This window comes from Cibotium barometz, chromosome 12 (assembly GCF_041138505.1).
Source record: "Cibotium barometz isolate CiBa-2024 chromosome 12, ASM4113850v1, whole genome shotgun sequence".
NCBI lineage: Eukaryota > Viridiplantae > Streptophyta > Polypodiopsida > Cyatheales > Cibotiaceae > Cibotium > Cibotium barometz.
This window is the reverse complement of record NC_141057.1, coordinates 47,553,268-47,577,063: the sequence shown is the minus strand read 5'-3', so window position 1 is coordinate 47,577,063 and position 23,796 is coordinate 47,553,268. Positions and strand designations below refer to the sequence as shown.

The 23,796-nt window shown below is 43.8% G+C and overlaps 1 protein-coding gene and 1 long non-coding RNA gene across 5 annotated transcripts; both read left to right on the top strand.

Moving 5' to 3' along the window:
• Positions 1–3,283: 3,283 nt before the first annotated feature.
• On the top strand, positions 3,284–23,144 carry LOC147633506 (uncharacterized). The gene is made up of 7 exons (XM_086806595.1): positions 3,284–3,444; positions 3,538–3,666; positions 3,835–3,874; positions 3,959–4,034; positions 21,764–21,964; positions 22,056–22,256; positions 22,368–23,144. The coding sequence occupies exons 1-7, from the start codon at positions 3,399–3,401 to the stop codon at positions 22,722–22,724; spliced, it is 1,050 nt and encodes a 349-aa protein (XP_086662721.1). The 5' UTR covers positions 3,284–3,398; the 3' UTR covers positions 22,725–23,144.
• On the top strand, positions 22,738–23,543 carry LOC147633505 (uncharacterized). Of its 4 annotated transcripts, none has more exons than XR_015267131.1 (4): positions 22,738–22,825; positions 22,904–22,948; positions 23,099–23,159; positions 23,382–23,543. It is a non-coding gene; the product is annotated as an uncharacterized LOC147633505 (long non-coding RNA). The 4 variants fall into 4 exon arrangements; XR_015267130.1 differs by having other exon boundaries at positions 23,323–23,543; XR_015267132.1 differs by lacking the exon at positions 22,904–22,948 and having other exon boundaries at positions 22,741–22,825; positions 23,323–23,543.
• The last annotated feature ends 253 nt before the right edge of the window (positions 23,544–23,796 follow it).

Genomic DNA, 23,796 nt, shown 5'->3' with positions numbered 1-23,796 from the left:
ACCATACATCTCAATCACAGTATCCTTGTATAGTGCGACACCTCAATCGGTACCCTCGCACATCTCATGCAGTGTCTGGACATAAACCTCAGAGTCTCTCCTGACTCCAACTGACCATATGCACTCCCAGCAGGCAGAGCTGACGTAGAGAGGGCTGAATTCTACCTTCAAATCCTCCAAGATCCCTATGTTATCCTCTAGTGTAAGGCTGACCTTATATCCCATTCCCCAAGACCTTCTTAGATCCCTTGCCAACCCTCATTTGATCCCTTTGCTGACTGGACAAGACTGTATTCTGCCTCACTGCTTCCGAAGCCTTTACCAAAACAGATCCTTCCTTCATGTTAAAACCCTAAGATCTCTTTAGATAATTGTTATGCATAAACATGCATAAATCAGGGATAAACTCAACCACCCAACCACCCCCGAGCCCAAGGGATGCACACATGAATCATAAATGAAATACATCATACCTCTACCTTGATGTCCCATACCTTCAAGAGGTATAACACAATCCATTAGCATGTAGCTATAGTGTGAAATGGTAGGTGAGTAGATATGGACCTCTACATAAGAGACCATAGCATAAACCTCCAAGCCCCCAAGCCTCCCTTGAGTGTGCCCCATGCCCCTATTATATAGGAGGGCCCTCAAGTGACTCTTGACTTTCCATTTCCCATGTGTGACCCTTGGATGCCTCACCCTTACCTTAACCCTTAAGGTTAGTCCTAACCCATGCTCCACTAGAGCTTGTTCCCATGCTCACAAGCCTAATGTGGGTTAGCCTCCTAGTATATGCACACATAATGTGCATATAACATAGCACACATAATGTACATATAACATACTTTCCCTCTCTCAAAACATTGCACTCTTGCAATGAAAAGAAGGAGAACTGCGATGAACAATCCTTCATGTGTCCTTTGACATCCTCAACCACTCAGGACCTCCAAATTGATCTAGATATCACAATACAAGCTCTCTGCCTGTAGCTCACCCATAGCTGCCTCTAAATGTCTGTCCTCTCAAGGATGACCAATTTGATCCAGCTGAAGTAGAATTCCTCCCCTCTGGGTTAGCTGACACTTGTAAAGACCAATATGATCCAACTAAGGCATAATTCCTCCCCTCTAGGTCAGCTGACACTTGTAAACCCACCAGATATGCAAACCAACCAAGGATCCACCATCACAAGAGATACTCATCTAACAGCATCAGCTAACTCACTGCTGCCTCAGAAATACCTACATCCCACTAGTCTTCTATATACTGATTACAACTCTGTGTACTCTCTCTTATGATTCTGACTCAGAACCAAGTTCAATACATCAAACAATAGATTTTCCTTCATAGAGGATCCTCCTCCATAATCTCAATCAAAACAACTCAAATAAAGCACCATGTCACAAAAACTCATCACAAAACAACTCAAAACAACTCAAATAAAGCACCATGTCACAAAAACTCATCAAAACACAAAGAACTCCAGCTTCATATAGTATATTCTTTTGATAAACAAAACACAAAGAACTCCAGCTTCATATACCATATTCTTCTAATAAACAAACAAACAAGTCTCAACAACCCTGAGATATGGATTCAAACAATAGAAAAAAACATCATTAAGCCTCCGCAGTTAGATCTCGACGGTGACCAACAACTTCAAATCTCCATCTTCAGCACCTACAGATAGAGAAGAATCAAAAGGATCGAGTCTCTAACAGGGAGGCTTCACTAAGAACCTAGGAACACACCATGGCCAATTCTCCAACATCCAGCCCTCTGTCTCTGCTCTGATCCACAAACAACCCCTTTAAAGCTGCACTACCTTCACTGTAATCTGTAAAGAAGAGCAGGAACTCTAGCCCACTTGTTTTGAGATAAAATCAAACCTGCAGGAGTCTCCCTCCACTGTAGTCTTCTACTCTCCTCTCTCCTCTCTCTCTCTCTCTCTCTCTCTCTCTCTCTCTCTCTCTCTCTCTCTCTCTCGTGATAGCAGGAATCACACTCGCTTGGAGAGTCCTTGAAATCTTTACCCATCTCACCCCTTATCCTCGCTGCCGTCTCCTTTTCCACAAGATCATGACGTCTTGCTTCTTTGTGTCGCCCATACAGTTTCTATTTTGATTTAGTTCACACGCTCTTATCCATTTAGATGCCTTGCCATCTTTGTCCACCTGGGATCCATTTCACTCCATCCTACGTACTCTTCTTTCATTTATATATCATGTTTGGGAGGGGTCATGGATTCACCTCACATATAGCCCACCCCCCTCTACGAAACACATTCATGTGTTTCATTCTATCCTTATGTTTCAAATCCTTCTACTTAGATTTTTTAAAATTAGCTTAGCACACTATTAGCATAATATAAATATTTAGAAGTTAAAAGAATGGTGAGCTTCCAAACACATTTCTTGGTGAGCTTCTAAACATAATTCTTGGTGAAGAAAAATGGCAAACTAGAAAAGCTTTTTGCTTTGGCATGGAAGTTCATCGAAAAGCATCCTCCATGTCACTAGAGTCTAGACTAAAATGACATCTCCAAGTTCCACTAGGCTTCGAGCTGAAGTTTAATCAAGGCTGTCTATCCATGATCTACTACGAGTCAAATATGGACATGACATTACTCCTCTTTTTTGTAATCTCATAACTTGCCTTTACTTGTTTCATAACCAAGAACGACTAATTAAACAACTCTTAGTTTGTCTCTTAATACACAATGTGAGAGAAGAATGCTTTCTTGACAAACAAGAAAGCAAGTCCTTGAAAGAATTTGTGCGTGTGTGTTGCGGGCTCACACAAAGGTAGGCTCCTTATAGAGAAATTGTTACCTTTCATTTTTGCAATGCGAGGTAGAGATATAGTTAGCGCACAGAGTTGTAGAGTTGGTAGTTCATAAGTACCAAGACCAAGACCTCTATCTATCTGTTCTAGTGGTTGATGGGGGTGGCTTGTAACCTGGAGGTACGAGGTTCGATCCCGAGCTAGACACACGATAGTTACCTTGCTATCGCTTTGTAGAGGATATGAGGGGTCTAGTAGTCTCCAACTAAAAAGAAAAAGAAAAAGATCTCTATCTATCTAGACCTTATGAAAAAGGTAGGAAAAATAAGAAGGCCAATAAATATAAATATAAATATAAATATTGTTTGAAGAGTAAAATTAGAATTTAAAAAAGGCACAGCTTCTAGTTAATATAAATATAACTATTGTTCAAAAAAATAAAAATAAAAAAGGCACGTCGAAAAAAGAAAAAACATGTTAGAATGCTAATTAAAGACAATTATTACCCTTCACTCGAGATAGGCTTTTTTTTCCTGTGCAGGATCTTGAGGTTGGAGTCGACGGCAGGCACTCTGTGATCATTAAGCCCAGAAGCGTAAAACAGCGAAGAGATGGTGGATGCGCAGCGGGCTTTGCTGGACGAATTGATGGGCACAGGTTTGATAAAACCCTTTCCTGCAATTTCGTACCCCATTTGATTTGCTTCCCTCTTTATGTTTAGGGTTTTTTTTCTTCTGTTTCTACATTCAGCCCGCAACCTCACAGACGAGGAAAAGAAAGGGTACAGAGAAATTAGATGGGATGACAGAGAAGTCTGTGGGTGCTATCTCGTGCGTTTTTGTCCTCACGATCTTTTTGTCAACACGAAAAGCAACCTCGGTAAGCATCCATGAAGTGGCATCTTGCATGAATCTCTATGCGGATATCCTCAAAATAGGTAGAATCTCCCCCATCTGCCCCGTCGCTACGGCGGTCCCACTATGGGCAGAGGATGGACGGGGGTTGATCTACTTCAAGGTTTTGACCGTTTTGCATGTGTTTCTTCAGGACCCTGCCCCAAGATACATGATCTCAAACTCAAAGAAAGGTAATCATTTCGTCATAAATGCTTGGAGTTTTTGATGGGTTCTCTCTCTACATGGTCAGTTTAACAAAAACTATGCTTTTTCAGCTTTGAGAAGTCAAGTAGACATGATTTGTATGTGCCTCGACTGGAAGCCGAGCTCGCTCAGTTTTGTGACAAACTGGTACACGCTGCTTCAGAACTCCCATTTTTTTTGAATGCATACCACTAATCTAGATGTAAATGCGTAAGCAACACTTGAGGGAGTAAGTACTTGTATTTTATTACTTGTGATTTAATTGTGCTTTGGCAATGCTTAACTTGCTTTTCTCAATACTGTGTATTTGTTTTGTACTCTTGATTGTGTAGAGCTAGTGTGCAGTTCCAGCTCAGTTTATTCAAAGCACTGTAAGAAATGGTTTATAAACACAAAACCATAAGATGGGGGAAGGGGGGACACTCATCTTTCCCCAGCAAGCATATATTCTCTACCTTCGTGGTTGATTTTTGGTCCCTAAAACATAATTTTTGCACTGATTATGCATGCATTTTTCGTCCGCACTGCTGATTTTTGATTGAGCATTTTCTGTGTGGTGAAGGGTGCGTGAATTGTTTGTTTTATTTCTTTCGCTGTTCGTAATTTCCAATAATGATCATGCCTACAGTATCCTTCAGCATGGCCAAGCATGTTTCACATTGGGCATTATCTGGACCACTTAATTTATGGGTAGTTATTCCATTCTGGACACCCACTATGCTGTTGTATTGAGCCTGCCTCAAACCTTTGTTTTGCTTGTTCTTGGTTGAAAAGCTGCAAGAACAAGCCTGGTGTTGTTCACAAAGCTAAGAAGGTCAATGTCGAATGTATCAGGGATTGCTTGTAAGATCTTAGTATTTTACGTAATCAGCAACAAGAGACATGGCCTTGGGGACTGAAACATTGGCCATTCCCCTGTTTGGGTATTGTTCCAATCCAGAAAGTTTGATGCAATGCTCCTCCCTCCCGGTTTCTTTAAATAGTAAAGTCCAGATTATTTCCAAAATTCCAATTCGTGAGATCCTCAACACACAAAGATCTTCGTGCTGCTGGAAGTCACCAAAATAGTGCATGTGTCAGCTTCAGCTCTTGATGGTTATTGCAGAGTTGTGCAAGTGTCTGCTGGTCGCTCAACTACCATACAGGTGGTGCTGCCAGTACAGATCACTGCATGTTGTGCGGTTATATCTGTGTTGACGGAGTTTTTTCCTACTAATGTGTTGGGGTAAAGGCATTATGCCCACCCTTATAGTGTGTACAAGCCCCTAAGTTATAGTACATAGTACACTTAGTACTTTTAATGTACTAAGTGCACTATGTGTACTAGTGCAATATACATGTGTGATAGGGGAGTCACACACTCACATCTTGGTGAGTTGACTTATCCCCACAACTCTCTCTCTCTCTCTCCCTTGTTTCTCTGTGTATGTCTCCCACATGAACTCTAACCCTAATTCTTCTTCTCCCATTCAACTGGTATCAGAGCCATAGCCAGTCGCACTTATTGAAGGCGTTGCTATTCATCTCTGCGGTGATACACACACACAGGTTTTCGGGTTTTCTCTGCTCGAATAGGGTTTCTTGCATTGATGGCTCTTACGGGCATAGGCAGTCCCAGCCAGTAGCGTGGGCTGCCCATCCACTCAGGCAGCAGCCACGCTGCCCAGCAGGCGCACTTCAGCGCACCAACATCAGAGTGACTGGAAGCGTTGGTCGACCGCTGGCCACCAGGCGAATACACAAGCGTGGAGTTCCAACGCACAGCAGGCGGACACGTAAAAGCAGCGCCATTCAACTATTCGACTGGGTGGCGCACCAGAAAGCGTGTAGAAGCGCTGGCCGCTATCGCTGGACGTAGGCAACTGAGCGTGGAGGCGGCGAAGGCTTTGGTCGTCGGCTGGGCGTCAATACATCAGAGCTAGACTGTTGCAGGATACGATAGACCACATAACCCTGTTTGACCTTATAGCCGAGGCAGCGAGCTTTGTCAGGGCGGGTGGGGCGAGTGATGCGAACAAAACCAGGTAGCTGCCTGTACTCCCAGCAGCGCACGCGCAGCAGGAAGCGCATCACATCCGACTGCTTCTTCCGCCATAGCTCCTCCAGGTACTTGTAAGCCCCCATGGACTCGCTGCTGCTCAGCTAGACCGCAGCCCTGCTACTCGCTCGCAAAAGAGTACTCCATCAGGGAGTAAGAGCTAGACGGCTGCAGGGTGGCCAGCCATCCGTACACGAACTGCAGCTACAGCAGCATCATCACGACCCCACTGCAATCAGAAATCGCTTGTCATTTTGTCTCCACGATTTCTGCAGTAGCACCAAATTCAGCAAACCCCCCTTTCTTGCAACAAAAAAATCAGAAATTACAAGGTATTCTGCTTCAAATTTTTTTTTGGGACTTGCAATTGAGCAGGTACAATCATCAATTGAGCAGGTAGTACAGGTGCCGAATTGCTCAATTTTTGAGCAAAATTGGCAAAATTGGGTGACATTGGTCACAATCAGGATCAATTTGCAGGAAATTGGATGTCGAAATTTGGGGCTTTTGATGTAATTGTGCAATTAAGCAGTCATACATGCTGTATGATGTGAGAAATCGCACATACAGGCAAAATTGCAGCAAAGTACAGTGCAAATCAAGGGGCTTTTGTGCCGATTGGATTGATTTGCATGCAGGCAATCGCATTTGATGCTGTGGATAATGTGTTGATGCATTACAAGCACTCAATGTGCCTGTAAATCAAGGGGCTTTCATGTATTGGATGTATATGTGGCCATGGGGAAGCATCGTGAAGACTTTGGATGCCTTCATGTGCGTCAATGTACCATGTATGATCAGCAATTGATCTTAAATCAAGGGGCTTTTCAAGATCGTATGCTTGTTGAGCTTGGCAAAGCAGCAGGCAAGACATTTATGCCTTGAATCCTCAGAAATCAGCTTGCAGTCAAGGGGCTTTTGCCCAATTTCTATTCGGAACTGTTGTATGCAGTGTTCAGGACTGTAAAAGTCTGATTTTCACTCATTTGGACAGCCAGGAGAGCATTTATTGCTACTGTACCTGCTGGTACAGATTTGGTACAGCTTTGTACAAGTTTTGCCATGGCTGCACATTGATTTGAGTGGGGAAAAGGTTCAATTTCAGCTGCTGAACTTGCCGGTACAGGTTTGGTACATCATTGGTGAGCACTTAGTACTGCTGTACAGTACTTTGGAAGGGCAATAGAGCACATTTAAGGTGCTGTCCAAAATCTGCAGCAACCAGATTTTGGTGATTTCATCACTTACAGTGGGAGAAAAGTTGCATTCTTGCTTCCGCAGTGGGAGATAAAGCTTGGGAGAACACCTGTGAGCACTTTGTGTGCTTTTGGTGCAGTGTTTGCACATTTTGCAGGGAGTCAGGTATTGACAGGTTGCATATTGCTATGGCAACCCCACAGGTGAGAGCTCTTCATTGCTTCACATCAAGAAGCTTGAAGGCTCACATAACTATGATATTTGGCAAACCCAGTGCTATAATGTGTTGCTCCAGAAGAAGCAGCACAAGCCAATCAAAGAAAGGGGTGTAAAGCCCGCTTCTCTTACTGCTGAAGAGTGGGAAGATATGGATGAGCTGGCAAGATCTACTATCATGTTGTCTGTGTCAGACTCTTTACTTTTCAGCATTCGTGAAGAGAAGACAGCTTGGGGAATGTGGCAGAGATTGCAGGACTTGTATGCCCAGCAAAGTGTCTCAAGCAAAGTGTATTGGTTGAAGAAACTCATAGGTCTTGAGATGAAGGAAGGGGCGTCTATGGCAGCCCATCTAAATGAGTTTAATGGTATTGTCAGCCAGGTTATAAATCAAAAGTTGGCAATGGACGATGAGTTCAAAGCCACTTTTCTCTTATGCACTTTGCCAGAGAGTTGGGACACATTCAAGACAGCCACTAGCAATTCGAATGCTATGCTGTCATATGCAGATGTGGAAGGTGCTCTTCTTCAAGAAGAGATGAACAGGAAAAACAATTCTGTTGGAAAGTCCAATGCAATGAATGCACGTGGGAGATCCCAGCAAAGGGGAAAAATCCAAGAACGGGGAAGGAGCAAGTCTCGCTCCAAAAAGGACTTGGAATGCCATTATTGTGGCAAGAAGGGACACATTAAAAAGCAATGCTACAAATGGAAAAATGATCAAAAAGAAAAGGGAAAAGGCAAAGACAAAGACAAAGATGAAGCCAAAGATGTAAAGCCAAAGGGCAAAAGTGGAGTCAAGATTGAAGAAATCAATGTGTCACATGCAGGTGACAGTGAGGATGAGGTCCTATTTACGTCTTCACTTGATGCCCATTCACTTCTTACAGGTGGTCATGGTATGCACTCATGGATCATTGATTCAGGTGCCTCCTTTCATGTCACAGGTTGCAGAGACTTGTTTGTCAGGTATACTGCTGGCAATGAAGGAGTGGTTTATTTGGGTGATAACCATGCATGCAAGATTCTTGGCAGAGGTGATGTGAGGCTTGTGTTTTCAGATGGCTCACAGCTTATGCTCCATGATGTCAGGCATGTGCCTGAGATCAAGAAGAATCTGCTTTCTACTGGACAGCTTGATGATGCTGATTATGTTACCACATTTGGTCGTGGAAAGTGGAAAATTAGTAAGGGCTCACTGGTTGTTGCCAGAGGCTCTAAGGTGGACACTCTTTACTTTATGCATGCAGGTGTTTGTCACCATGCTAATGTAAATGCAACCGAGCTGCCGGAAATTTCTCTGTGGCATAGCCGGTTGGGACACATGAGTGTCAAAGGAATGGAGCAATTGTCTCGTTTGGGTTACTTGCCTTCTCTAAAGTTTTCAAGTTTTCAGTTTTGTGAGCATTGTATATATGGCAGGCAACTGCAGTGCTCCCACAAGAAAGCTCTTGGATAGAAAGATGCTCAGTTAGAGCTTGTGCATACAGATGTATGTGAGATGCCTCAGCTTTCTTTGGGAGGGGCAAAATATTTTGTGTCTTTTATAAATGATGCCACACGCAAGGGGTGGGTTTATCCTCTTCGTTTGAAGAGTGATACATTCTCAGTGTTTGAGAAGTTTGTTGCTCTTGTTGAGAATCAAACTGGCAAAACACTGAAGGCTTTGCGTTCCGACAATGGTGGAGAGTATATGTCCAAACAGTTTCAGGACTTTTGTGATGCTAAAGGCATCAAGAGGGAGCTCTCTACTCCTTATGATCCTCCACAAAACGAGACAGCAGAGAGGATGAACAGGACCATTCAGGAGAAGGTCCGTTCTATGTTGTCACATGCTGCGTTACCTTATGGTTTTTGGGCTGAAGCTGTTATGACAGCCGTTCATCTTATAAACAGGTCACCTAACACGAGGCTTGGTGGGAAAGTGCCAGAGGAAGTATGGACAGGGAAGCCTCCGTCATACAAGCACTTGAGAGTGTTTGGTTGCGTTGCGTACGTGCACATACGTAGGAAAATGCGCACCAAACTTGATCCTAAGTCTCACAAATGCATATTCCTAGGATATGGTGACAGAGGTGAAATGGGGTATAGACTTTGGGATCCCATGAATAGAAAGATCATACACAGCAATGATGTCATTTTTGATGAAACATGCATGTATAAGGAGCCTGCAAGGCAACAGGAGCCTGGCAGAGTCATCTTTGATGATGATGGACATCATGGACAACAACCAAGGGCTGTAAATCAGCCATTACAGCAGCAAAACCAGCCCTTAAATGGTGCTGAAAATGGTCCAAATGGACAGCTAGAGATGGCAGAAGATATCCCTATGGATATCCCACAGTTAGAGGAGATACCGGGCATGATTTTTCAGCCTTATGGCATGGAACAGGAGCCACCAATAGGTGATATGCAGGCTGGACAGCAACCTGCAAATGATGGTCATTGGGTACGGAGGTCCACAAGACCCTCTAGAGCCCCTGACAGGTTTGTTCCAGGGGTTGACTACTTGATGCTTACTGACTGTGGGGAGCCCTCATGTTATAAGGAGGCTTTACAGAGGGCAGACAAGGCTCTTTGGGAGCGTGCCATGAAGTCAGAGATGGATTCTCTGCACAAAAATGGAACATGGAAGTTGGTGCATTTGCCTGCAGGCAAGAAGGTTTTGCCATGCAAGTGGGTTTACAGGCTCAAAGTTGCACCAGATGCAAAGCCAAGATACAAAGCCAGGTTAGTGGCTAAGGGCTTCAAGCAAGAATATGGTGTGGACTTTGAGGAGATCTTCTCTCCAGTGGTCAAAATGACCACACTTAGAGCTGTGTTAGCTTTGGTTGCGCATGATGATCTGGACTTGATTCAGATGGATGTGAAGACTGCTTTTCTTCACGGTGATCTCCATGAGGAGATATATATGCAACAGCCAGAGGGTTATGCAGTGAATGGAAAGGAGAAGCTTGTATGCAAGCTGAAAAAGAGTCTTTATGGGCTCAAACAGGCACCAAGGGAATGGTATCATAAATTTGATACATTCATGAAATCACAGGATTTCAGGAGAAGTGACATAGATCACTGCTTGTACACCAAGAAAGCTTTGGATGGCAGTCTATTGATCCTCATCTTGTATGTTGATGATATGTTGATTGCCGGGAAATCTCGTAAAGAGATGGATGCCTTGAAGAAGAGGCTGCATCAAACCTTTGATATGAAGGATTTGGGTGATGCAAATCACATTTTGGGTATGCGGATACTTCGGGACAGAAATCAGCATGTGTTGTATTTGTCTCAGAAGGAATACATTGGCAAAGTCTTGCAGAGGTTCAATATGGATGGGGGGAAGAAGACTAGTACTCCTTTGCCTCCATATGTGAAACTCAGTGCTATGGACAGCCCACAGTCAGATAGTGGCAGGGCTGATATGGCCAAGATTCCGTATGCTTCAGCTTGTGGGAGTCTCATGTATGCCATGGTTGCTACTAGGCCGGACATTGCATTTGCAGTGGGAGTGGTTTCTAGATACATGGCCAACCCTGGCAAGAAGCATTGGGAAGCAGTGAAAGGTGTCATGAGATACCTGAAGGGCACACATGATATGTGCATTTGCTTTGGCAAACAGGATGCATTAGTGCATGGTTACACGGATTCAGATTATGCCGGTCATCCAGATAACCGGAAGTCTACTACCGGTTATGTGTTTACATTCACAGGAGGTGCTGTGTCATGGATATCCAGGATGTAGAAGTGCACTGCCTTATCTACTACAGAGGCCGAGTATATTGCAGCCACAGAGGCTTGCAAGGAGGCATTATGGCTATCTCGGTTAGTGGTTGATTTGGGTTATACAGGGGATATTCCATTGTTGCATTGTGACAGTCAGAGTGCCATCCAGTTGGCAAAGAACCCTGTCTTTCATGCAAAGACGAAGCATGTGGATGTGAAGTATCACTTCATCAGAGAGGTGATAGAGAACAAGCAAATTCAGCTTGTTAAGATTCATACGGATGACAACCCGGGAGATCTGTTGACAAAGAGTTTGCCTCCGAAGCGGTTTGCTCATTGCAGACACTTGATGGGCATTGGATGAGGCCAGTTTCAGCCTTGATATGGCCTTGTATATTATCCTGTACATGCTGATTTTTCTTTTCCTTCATTTAAGGGCACTTTGCCTTTAAGTGGGAGGTTGTTGGGGTAAAGGCATTATGCCCACCCTTATAGTGTGTACAAGCCCATAAGTTATAGTACATAGTACACTTAGTACTTTTAATGTACTAAGTGCACTATGTGTACTAGTGCAATATACATGTGTGATAGGGGAGTCACACACTCACATCTTGGTGAGTTGACTTATCCCCACAACTCTCTCTCTCTCTCTCTCCCTTGTTTCTCTGTGTATGTCTCCCACATGAACTCTAACCCTAATTCTTCTTCTCCCATTCATAATGTGCTGGAATTGCCCATAGGCCTTGTGTACCGATGGAAAAGAAGCTTATTAACTTTCGCATACATAGTTATTTATGAAGCCTAGGCATCTAGGATGGTTAGTTCCTTTCTGAATTTATTCCTGGAATACCACAAGGGTTAATCCCAGCTCTACTATCTAAAAGCTCTTCAAATTGAAAAAATATCGTTCAAATATATCATTGATTCAAAAGTTGGTACACTGAGCTTCAGTCTTTGGGATTGTTGTATAGATGAAAGGAGTGCCTCTTAAATCGATGGTTATGGACTTTGGAACAAGCAATTAGATGGCACCTGAGCGGATGAAGACCACAGTGTGGTGGATACCAACAAACCAGACCCTTGTACCTTCCGATATTCTGGATGGGTACCATATGACCGCATCGACATTCGGTGTAGAGGACTCTGAAGAAGTTGACACAAGATTCTACATTGTTGAAGCATTCTCGAACTACATATACAATCCTATCGTCAAAGCTAAGCAGGAGGGGTGACAAGGAGGGGATTTCACGTGCATCCCGCACTTGAATTGCAGGGACATGATGGTACAGGAAAAGTGCAAGCCTTGCGGCTAGACACCTTGTGTTATGTCCCAAGGCTAACAAGGGCTAGAACCTTCAGGTTTGGTTAATCATAGCCTAGGCGCAAGGCATCTTAAGTGGGGGTAAGTAGCTATTATGAGACATGCTATAGTTGGCTCCTAGTTTATAGGAGGCCTATATAAGTGACTTTATGAGTCTGTTTGAGAGAGAGGTCCTCAAACTTAGACTTGGGGCCATGAGACTACTTCTTGCGGTGTACAATGGTGGTATGGGACGCCAGGGACTCTGCATGTGGAGCCATGTCTTTGATGCTACTATTCCCCTATGCTCGAGGGTGAGCCTGAATGGCTCTATGGTTGTTCAGTAAGCTAGATGCCTGAGTCTTTGTGTGTTTTTCCTATTTGTTTATGCTTAATGGCAAGGTCTATTAGCGTGGGCGCTTAACATTGGTATGAGAGCCAGATCTGTTGGAATTAAGTGGGGGAAACACTCCGGAAGGAGAGGAGAGAACCAATCACGTGGATCTTCCGGGTTCTAATCTGTGGGCTGCTTTGTCTTCCAAGCCCTTGTGGTATGGGACACTAAGGGGGAGGACGGAGCAGAGTCAGAGGTGAACGGGATGACGCTTGTGGCTAGATGTGCGCGATGGTTCATGGAATCGTTGCATATTTATGGAAAAAGCAGGAGCTTGTCATGTTTGTCTGTGTGTAGCTTGTTCTATGACAGTCACCATGTCAACATGTTTATAGGTGAAACCCTCGAGAGGTTTTATGGCTGCTGGATGTATGAAACAGAGAGCTGGTCGAGTTCTACAGAAGGCTATAACTTGTGCGCTTTTGGTTGTGCATAAGGGTTTGTGCTTTTTGTGACTCTTCTGCATGCTTTCCTTGTGTACAGCCGCGAACAGCACTACCTTTTGGGCTGTTGACTGAGAGGAGAGGGGAGAAAGCCCTACCATGGGATTGGTTTGCGGCTGAGAACTGTAGCGTGCCAAAAACTGCCGTACAGCGCCGACTGCTGAGACACATGGTACAGGGCTAACTGTGACACATGGATACACAGTTCGGGCCCAAACGTGTCAATTTATACAGTAGACAATAGGGCTGGATGGGCTGCAGGTATGGGCACTACAAAGGTGACTCGCCATCTGAAAAAACGTCTGTATGGTTTTTTTTGGGCAACTTTGACCATGAGTACCCTATATGCTAAAAAAGAGGAGAAGAAAGCTGAAAAGCTGGCGCTCAGCTACTTTGGGGCTGTACTTGATATTTTGGGTGTTTACTAGCTTTTTTTGGGGGTACAAGCTCATAATAGGATGCATGCTTGTAGCGTGGGCTGCAAGTTGACCTCTGTGAGTTGTATCTACCCTAAAAGCTGAAGCTAAAATACTCTTACCGCCACTTTACGCTTTCTTTCATTCCCTGCATCGTTGCCGAGATTTCTTCATCTTCTACATCATGGCAGAATAAGAAGCAACTTCGGGGGTACTTGTGGATGCCTCGAGAAGAGCCGCATGTATAGTTGCATACTAGAAAAAATCCTTTTGCATGCAGTCGTGACTCTCACTACTTTCTCTCACTATGTTGCATGGCTATACCATCGTCCTCTTGTAGTGCAAATTAAAGGGCTTGCTCATCAAATTGGTGGTCAGTGGGCGGAGCTCAGCCCACTTTGTGGCTGACATGGCACGGGGAAGATTTTCAAGCTTTTGGGGTCCCTTCCGTACAGTAGTTTCGACGTCTGACACCTCGCCGTCACTGCTTCGGCATCCTCACCTGTTCGTTGCCTTCGCCTGCGGGTACCCGTCCGACCTCCAGTCGATTGTCACGGGCGAAGGTCCTACCCACAATTCGTTGAACTCAGCCTGTTTCAGTCGGCTGTCCGTCAGTGTGCACTCCGGCAATGCAGTGTGCTCCACCGCATGCGCTTACTTGTCAGGTGGCCACCTTCTCGTCTTCCAAGCGCGACCTTCTTTTAGCAGTACTTAGCTTTGATGGCCTACCTCACGTCCCTCTCCACATCTCTGCAGAGGCAGATCTAGTGCAAGACTTGGCTTCTATTCTTGCGGCTTTTGTGAATTACATGCTTCATTGCAATATTCCAGGTGCAGGCAGCAGTTCAGTGCAGATTTAGTGCTAGATTCAATGAAAATTGGGGATTTTAAAAATTCATGCTTAATTGCATGATTCAAGGCAAACATGACAATTTCATGCCCACAACTGTAGAATTTTTGCTTTATTGTAGAAATTAAGGGGTTTCCAAAACTTAGTGTGTAATTAAAAGCAAGAAAAAGCAAAAAGTCAACAGGATTGACCACAAGCCAAGGGCACCATTGGAAAGAGGGGACGAGAAGGCTAAAAGTCGCTTTTTCAAAAAGCAGCTTCATGGCCAAAAAGCAAGGCCTTGAAGCTAGAAAAGCAAAACAAGAACTTTTGACTAAAGTTGAGTAATATTTTACTATTAAAAAGACCTAAAGCAAAGTAAAAGGCAAAAGCATCACTTTTTGGTAGAAAGCAAGGCTTCCCCAAGTATAAAAGAAGCATGAGTCTCTCTTGAGCATCAAGTTGAAGAAGAACCTCTTCATCGCGTTGCCATCTTCGTTGAAGCGTCGAGATTATCTTCTCCATCATCATCTACTTGATCATGAACCAAATCATGGAGTTTTTCATCACTGTGCGTTGATTCAGAGTACTTTCATCAACTACAGTGCCACATCACCATTTGTCCGTACGACTGTACGGATCCGTACAGCCATACGGAACTGTACGGACATGTGTGGAGCTATACGGACTGGAAATTTAAAAAACCTTAAAATTTCAAAAATCCTAAAACTTTTCCAAAAACTTTGAAAATTGCTTTTTGAATGTTTTTATCGCCTGAAAACCATTAAAACAGGTTTTATATCAGTTTTCTTACCAGAAAGAGCTTTTCCATGGTTTTCTTCATTGACAAGGTTGTAGGAGTTGTGGAGATTACTCATGAGATGAGCGAGTGATACTTGGACTTGGAACTTGAACTTGAACTTGGATCTGGACTTGGACTTGGAACTTGAACTTAGATTTGGACCTGGATTCATTGGATTTGGATCTAGACTTGGACTTGGATTCATTGGATTTGGATCTCGACTTGGACTTGGATTTAGATCTGGTACTAGCCCGGTGAGAGATTCTTGTGGGTCATCCCCGTGGTGTGGTGTGCTCGGCATTAGAGATCTCGTGCCTCGATAACGACTTCAACTTAGGTATTCTACATCGGCATATTTATTTGCTTTTGTATTCATTGATTGTATTGATCCTGACTAGCGTACTAGTGGATTGTTCCTGAATAAATTTCTGAAAGGGGGGGGGGTTTGTACCCCGCTCAGTGTGGTGTAATGTGCAAGATCCCTATTCCCTTTTCTCTCGCCCCTCTCTCTATCATTATCTTTTGGATACATGGTTGAGTCTATCACGGCACGCCCCATTGGGCTTACAAATTCAAACTAGCCATTGGCTGAATTTTTTGGATAGCCACCTTTAGGTCCACATAACATGTTTGAAGGATTTCTCCCATCAGGAATTGATGGCACAACATATCAGCCATCAACCTTGCTTAATGGACAGCATCTGGGTGCTAAAAATCAGCCCAGAAATGAGCTCATTACATCTCAAAATGTAGAGGAAGTAGCGAACGAGGCTAGAGTTGTGCCTCGTTGGCGGCTCTGTACCTTATAGGAGAGTAAGCTTTCAGCTCCACTTGGTAGCAAGACACGGGTTGGTTCACGCAATGCAAGAGAACATTCAGATGTTGCTTGCATGAGTACACTTTGTGATGCAAATGAGCTAGATTCATTTGAAGAGACTCATGAGGATGAGCATTGGGGAAAAGCCATGCAAAATGAGATGGATTCTATCCACAAAAACAACACATGGGATTTGGTAGACTTGCCTACTGGCAAGAAGTCAATTGGCACAAAGTGGGTATGCAAGTTGAAAAGAAAGTCTGATGGTACCATTGACAGGTACAAAGTCCAAAGGGTATGCCCAGAAAAAGGGCATTAATCACGATGAGACTTTCGCACCTACTACTTGTATGGCTACAATTAGATGTGTTGTTGCATTGGTTGCTCATCATAGATGGAAAATGTATCAGTTGGACATAAAATCAGAAGTTTATGTAAATCAGCCCATTGGTTTTGAAATGCATGGTCATGAAAGCAAAGTATACAGGCTTTAAAAAGCACTTTATGGTCTCAAATAAGCACCCTGAGCTTGGTATGAGAAGATACATACTCATTTGACCAGCCAAGGCTTTCGCGATAGTCCAAAGAGAGCACCCTCTATGTGAAAGAGGATCATGGCACTTTGATTAAGCTCATTCTTTATGTGGATGACATGTTGCTAACTGGGAATGATAAGGAGAAAATTTCAGTTTTCAAAGCTGAATTGCAAACCTCATTTGAGATGACAGATCTGGGATTGTTGCATTATTATTTGGGCATACAATTGTGTAGACAGATGTTGGCATTTATGTACAGCAATCAAAGTACATTCAAAAGCTGTTGCACAAGTTTGGGTTTCAAGATTGTAAGCTCCGATGGAACGAGGGCTCAAATTGAGCATGTATGTTGTTGGAGAGCCTTTTGGTATGAGTGTACAACCAAGCAATGGGTTGCCTCGTATACTTATGCAACATATGTCGGGATATTCAATTTGGGGTTTCCGAGGATAGCAAATTTATGCACAGCCCAGGTACAAAGCATTGGCAAGCAGTGAAGCGGATCTTTCGCTATCTTCAGGGCACGTTGGATCTTGCTTTGGCATATCCCGCCGCGCGCGCGTGGGGGGGGGAGCTTGCAATTACATGCTTACAGTGATTGAGACTGGGCTGGTGACTATGATACATGGCATATCCACCAGTGGGAATTATTTCTTTTTGGGGCAGTCATGCATATCATGGTTGAGCAAAAAGCAACCCACTGTTGCCACGTCTACTTGTGAGGCTGAGTATAGGACAATCTTACAGCCACAATAGATTGTGTATGGCTGAGGAGATTGATGGCTTCGTGAGTGTCAATAGACACCCACTACCATACTCACTAACAGTCAAAGTGCTATAGTCGTGGAACAAAACTCATTGTTTCATGCACGTACTAAGTGCTCTGCATAGGACAATGTTGCAGATGTGTTTCCGAAGGCATTGCCTCGAGAGAAGTTTGAAGCTTTCTGCAAAGCTTTGGGCTTACTTTCCTACAGAGAGTGATCTGCTACCCACCTTGTATAGGTTCACATTACCACTACAGGGGGGATTTATTGGCATATATGATATGAGTAGTGCCACATGTAAACATGGGCTAACCAAGGGCACTTTTTCCCTTTGGGTTTTTCCCCTTGGAGATTTGGTGTGAAAGGACACTATCTACTTTAGTTATATTATGATATTATGGAGTTGACCTACTAGCTCCACACATTCCAATGCAATCTATTCTTTGCATCTCTCAACATCATCTTGTGTGTAGTGTGTACCTGCTTGTGAGTGTGCTATTGTGCCAAACCCTAACTCTGCTGCTGCTGCGGCTCCCCTCCTGGGCCAAAAAAAATTTAGGAGATGATCTCTTTGTGTTCAACCACATGAGAAATACATGTAAGCACCATGTAGAAACTTGTTTTGTTGCTCGATCTCTCCCAAATCCTTAAGAGTTCGCCATACATACTTTCCACTTGATTCTTGAGCTTCAAAGCCCATTCCTATGTCCAAGAAACCGGCTTGAGTGCTTGGATTATGCTACAAATACTTGGTCCTCTATACTGGTTAATCCCCCATTCCCAAAGCTTGTACATTCTTGATCTTTTGGGTATCCAAAGCCGAAAGAAGACTACCCAGGGCTTCCGCATGTTACAGTGGTATCAGAGCATGAGGCTCAGCTATGCTAAGTGCTATTGGTGTCCTAGAAGAAGTGCACAAGTCCAAGGCGAGAAACTCAGCATGTGTCAAGACCCCCAGAAGCTGGTTGGTGTCAGGCAAACCCAAGGGGAGGGTTTCATGAGAGTTGGTAGCCAGTTGGGCTGCCCCAGAAGCTTTTATGGAGTGAAAAGGTTGCCAGGATGTGTCACCATTTTGGGCATCTCCAGAATTCATGTGTGTGGATGAGCCCCAAGTACTGCATAGGAACGCTTGATGGAAGAACAATTAGCATAGATAGAGAATAGAGAGATAGAGATGGTTGTGTATTCAGTATATTCATATAGTACAAAAAGGCACATCTTTTGTGGCCTTCCCAAAAAGGAAACATAATACCTAATCTATGACGTGCCCCACCTTGGGGGGAGATATCCAACAATGAGCAATGAGATGCCTTTTGTAGGCCTTGGAAGGAATAATAAACTGGTCGACTTGTTATCGGTCAATTCCATGGACTTGTATAAATCTATATACTACCGACTCTATGAGATAAATGCTCAATTGCTGGCCGACAAGGTCTTGGTCTACACACCGTCGCAAGAAACGAAGGAAACGGCAGCTAGAAACGTAGAAACGTGTTTCTACTTGGGGAGAGTGTAGAAACGCCAAGGAAACGTGGAACGTGGCACGATCACATGAAAACGGTGTTTCCTATCTCTCGCTCTTTTTGGAAACGCCGTTTCTTGTCAACCTATGTTTTTTTTATACAAGTGACGTGGCCCCAAAATTAAAGCAAAAACGGGCGATCCGCGAGTAGGTGACCTGCAAAAGAAATGGCAACGTGCAAATATTAAAGCCACAAACATTAGAAAAAATGGCGAGTAGGCGACCTGCAAAAAAAACGTTAGCATAAAACGTTAGGAAAAAAAAACGTTAGCATAAAACTTTTGGAAAAAAAAGCCCGTTTTTAGAAGGTTAGCTGCACAGCTTAACGTTTAGGAAAAAAAAAATATAAAACCTTCCTTCTCGGTACCTGTTACCTGCATAGAGTACAATGCACACAAGTACAAGCCTACATAGAGTGTAGACAGTGCACACAAGTACAATCTTGCATAGAGTACAATGCACAATTTCTCTCTTTGTCTCTCTCACACACACACACACACACACACACTCTCTCTCTCTCTCACACACACACACACACACACACACACACACACACACACACATTCCCTCTCTTTCTTTCACACACACATTCCCTCTCTTTCTTTCACACACATTCTCTCTCTCTCTCTCTCTCTCCCATTGGCGGAAGCGGGGGAGGCATTTTCGCATTGGAGTAAGCCAGGGAGGCATTAGCGCTTGGTAGAAGCGGGGGAGGCACTTTCTATTCATTCCAAGCAATGTGAGTGACAAAATTTTCATACACTTGCTGTAATTTTCTCTCATGCATTTAGTTTTTTAAAAAAAATCTATTTGTCTAATTACAAGCTCTTGCTTAATTGCTTAAATATTTTGAAAAATAGTAACTCTATGGCTGAAATCTTCAATGACATCCCATGTCGATGTCGTTCGTGTTTCACCGAAAGACAATACATCGAGACCGCCCACTGCCAATGTCCTTTGCCACTTAAAACATCATTGACCTTACCAGATGCAATTCGCTTGCAGTGCCAAATGATGTCGGTGCCCTCCCATTACATTCACTCCGGATATATATTGTGGACGTACGCCATGTGTTCGTAGGAGAAAAGCTCCCATGTGGCGGAACTACCAGCCAAGCCAACCTTCTCCTCCTTCCACTATAGAAGAGGTCCCCAATCTTGAGCCACGCAATGTGGCAAAACTTGAGGAAGTGCCTCCTAATGCACTTTGATATGTGAAGACCTCTTTTGTAACTCCCCGCTTTGAAATGTTCATCATTTTAATAGAAGCAATTTTTTTGAGTCATCCTATATGTCTTCTCCTTTCTCTTGAAAATTGTCAACTTTTTTTTTCTTTAAATTGTCAATCACTTTGGTTACTCCTTCACTGCAGTCTTCCATGGCCTCAAGCGCTCAGGCAGGGTCCAGCTCGAAGAGGCCCAAACCATCGGAGTGGTCTTGGTGGGATGAGGTCCAAGCCGAAAGTGGGTATAGAACAGGGGGTAGTCGCTACTGGAAATGCAAATATTGCCATGGTAGTAAGACTGGGAGCGCTACTCGAATTCGCGCACATTTGCTTCATATCTCAGGGCATGAGATAACATTTTGCTTGGGCATCAGCGACGCTCGGAGGGAGGAGCTTCGTTGCAAAGACGACGCGACTCGTACACAAGCATCGGCTAGGAGACCCGGCATTGCGATCAACCCTAGCTCGTATGAAGTACCGAGTGTTGGCAGTAGTAGATCCTCCATGGGTAGCATGCCTTCCTTTTTTTTTTGGGCCCACCGCTAGTCCATTTGGACCAGCACCACCAACAGTAGGGGGAAGAGGATGAGAGTGCTTCAGGTGTAGACGAGCAATGTAGTGTACCATGGACACGCTAGAACAGGCTCTTTTCCTTTAGAGGATTTACTAGATCTAGACCTTGGCATTGAGATCCCCCTCTAGTTTGTCTTGTTGTACTCTTATGTAGAGCCTCATGATCTTGAGGTATTTCATTGTGCTACATAATGAGATCTCATTGAGAAAATAAATGTCCACTTCTTTTAATGTTTTTTGAATACTTTGTGTATGTTTAATTATGTGAGTCCTACGGCCTACTGAAGTATTTGTTTTTCACGCATTAAGTTGTACACGTGTCGTTTCCTACCGTTTCCGTTTCCTTTAATTGGCCTTGTCTCGTTTCCTCTTGCTTGTCCGGTCCCGGTCCGTTCCTCGGTCCTGGTGACTATGGGTCCACAAATCATGCCTATGTGTGTGATAGCTGCTACTGCTCCAAAGCCTGATGTTTTATCTGCTGCAAATGCATGCCGCTTCTATGGATAAAAGTAATCTTGTACTCCTTGCGTGGCTCAATGCGGTGTTGGGTATTTCAGAGTTAGTATGGAGTCTAGTCAAGTGTCCTTAGTGGTGCAATCACACTAGGTGTGAACACCCTCTTATTTAGGGTCAAAAGATAAGGCCTTGGTGCCTATAAAAGCAGGTACTTGGTTCCTTCATTCTCATATTATGAGTACCATGCAATCTCTCTCTCATATTTGAGCTCTACTGCTTCTCTCTCTCTCTCTCTCTCTCTCTCTCTCTCTCTCTCCCCCCGCTCCCCCCTCCCCAACGGATTCTTAGTCCACCTGCCTGACTTGGGTGTCCACCTTCTTCCTGTTTAAACTTGCTACTGGCTATGCATGCTTGCAGCTTTACCTTTTGGATGATTGAGCCTGTGTTGTGCAAATAGGCACACTATGCAGTAAGTGTTCATAGATTTGAGAACTAAACCAAGAAGTGCTCATGTTATATTTAGGTCATGTGGTTTCTGACCTTGTGCTTTTTGCTGATGTGTGTATGTTGTTTGTGAGAAATGCTCATTTCTCTGCTTGATGCACGTTGAATTCTTTATTCTCTTGCAGGTGCAAGATTTAGACAGGAAACTGAGAAGAGGACGGGAAAGGATTGCCCAGGACCAAGATGCTACTCCAATGTTACCAATTTCTGCAGAGAAATCTGAACAGCTTGCCACCTTAGAAGAGAAGATGAAAAATCTGCTAGAGCAAATAGAAAATCTTGGGGAAGAGGGCAAAGTAGATGAGGCTCAAGCCTTAATGAAGAAGGTTAAATGGCTTGACTAGCCATCATTTCAAGTACTTACACAAGGTTTTTGTTTGTTTTCTCACTTATGCAGAGTTACTTTTGTTTGTGAAGGTTGAGTTGTTGACTGCAGAGAAAAACGCTCTGCTTCAGCAATTGACACTCGCACCAACACAAGAGAAGAAGATGGCTCTTTGTGAGATTTGTGGCTCTTTTTTGGTGGCGAATGATGCTGCGGAGAGGACACAGTCACATGTCACTGGAAAACAACATTTGGGATACAGCATGGTTCGCGATTATCTTACCGAGTACAAGGTAATCACCTCATAATACACATGACAAGGTCATGATTACTATATTATGATCACCATTAATGCTTCATGAAGAAATTATGGCTTGTTTTATAACAATGTTGAAGCTTGACAGGACAAGAAAGAGAAAGTGAAGGAAGAGGAAAGGCTGGCCAAAGAGAAAAAAGCAGAAGAGAAGAGGAAAAAAGAGAGGGAACTAGACAAGGCCAAGGAAAACGGAAGGGACATGCCAAGAGAGAGTTTTGTAAGGGAGAAGGGTCCGTACAGTCAGAGGGCTAGGGAAAGAGATTCTCATTACCATGGAAGGGACAGATATGGAGATCATGATGGAGGAAGAGAGAGAGACAGCAGAAGGGAGAGGAGTCGAGATTTGTCGAGGACAAGGTCACGCACCCCTCCAAGGTCCAGTTCTAGGTCTCCTATTCATCATCGAAGCAGGCGACGCTCACGATCTCCAGAGCATGTGGCTTAGTATTTCTTAAATCAGCATGAAGGCCAGCCTTAACTATGTCATGGAGACATCATATAGGCTTGTCCCCTTGGCTAGTTGTGACTCCACCGATTCAAGAGAAGGTACTTTAATTTCTGAAGATCTTAAGGCTAGTGTAACGTCGACAGTTCTTTCTGTTTGAAGTATTCTGATATCTTCAGGTTGGACCCTGCCCTCCCCCAACATACATTTTTTTGGAGTTTTTGGTAACGCCATTTTATTGTGGATATATGTAATGTTATCTTTTATCTTCTGGTTTTGGAATGTTTGCGAAGTTGGTAGATAGGGCCAGGCTACCAGTTCACATTGGGTATAAGCTCACTAATGCTTTTTGTGACTGAGAACTCTTGTGACAGAAGGATGGGATTGGGTTAAAACTGATAATAGAGGATCGTTGCAGTATTGGCTCTTTCTCAGGTTAGTATGTGAAATACGTGGAAGCATATCCTCCCCCCCCCCCCCCCCCCCCCCCCCCCCCCCCCCTTTCACCTCCCCCATTTCAACTTGCATGGTCAGACAGTTGGATTCGTTCAAAAGGTTAGTGAGTTGCTTACAACGCACGAAATATATTTGAATCCAGAGAAGCACGGCTCTTCATGAAGCCTTATTGAGGTTCTCTTGTTTGTTCCCTTTTTGAAGAATGCTCTCTGCTTGCTGAGCTGTATCGTCAGTTAAAGAACCATCTGCTGGCTGTCCCATTTAAGTTTGGAGAAGTTTATTTAGGCTTTTTTGAGCTTGACAATTTGTTTACAGACCACATGCTCTTATTTAATGAAAGTCTACATGAATGACCTGATTTCATAGACAGTGTAAGCTTTCTAAGCTTAGTGTGTTCCACTAGTGTGCACATGTTGAGATGATCTAATGGTGTCACATAGACTGCCATATTTGTACAAGTATACACAAGCATGCGCAAGCATACACGGATAGTTTGACTTTCTTACGTCGTCGTAAGCATACGGTGGTAAGGGCTTAGGAGAGGAGATAGCATAGGTAAGCCAGTGATTTTTACAGTAGGCTTAGAAGGCCCACATAATCTTTGATGACTTATTCT

Coding starts and splice junctions, on each gene's coding strand:
- LOC147633506 (XM_086806595.1), top strand. CDS start 3,399: ATGGTGGATGCGCAGCGGGCTTTGCTGGACGAATTGATGGGCACAG. Junction 3,445..3,537: donor GGACGAATTGATGGGCACAG/GTTTGATAAAAC, acceptor TTCTACATTCAG/CCCGCAACCTCACAGACGAG. Junction 4,035..21,763: donor CTCAGTTTTGTGACAAACTG/GTACACGCTGCT, acceptor ATTCTCTTGCAG/GTGCAAGATTTAGACAGGAA.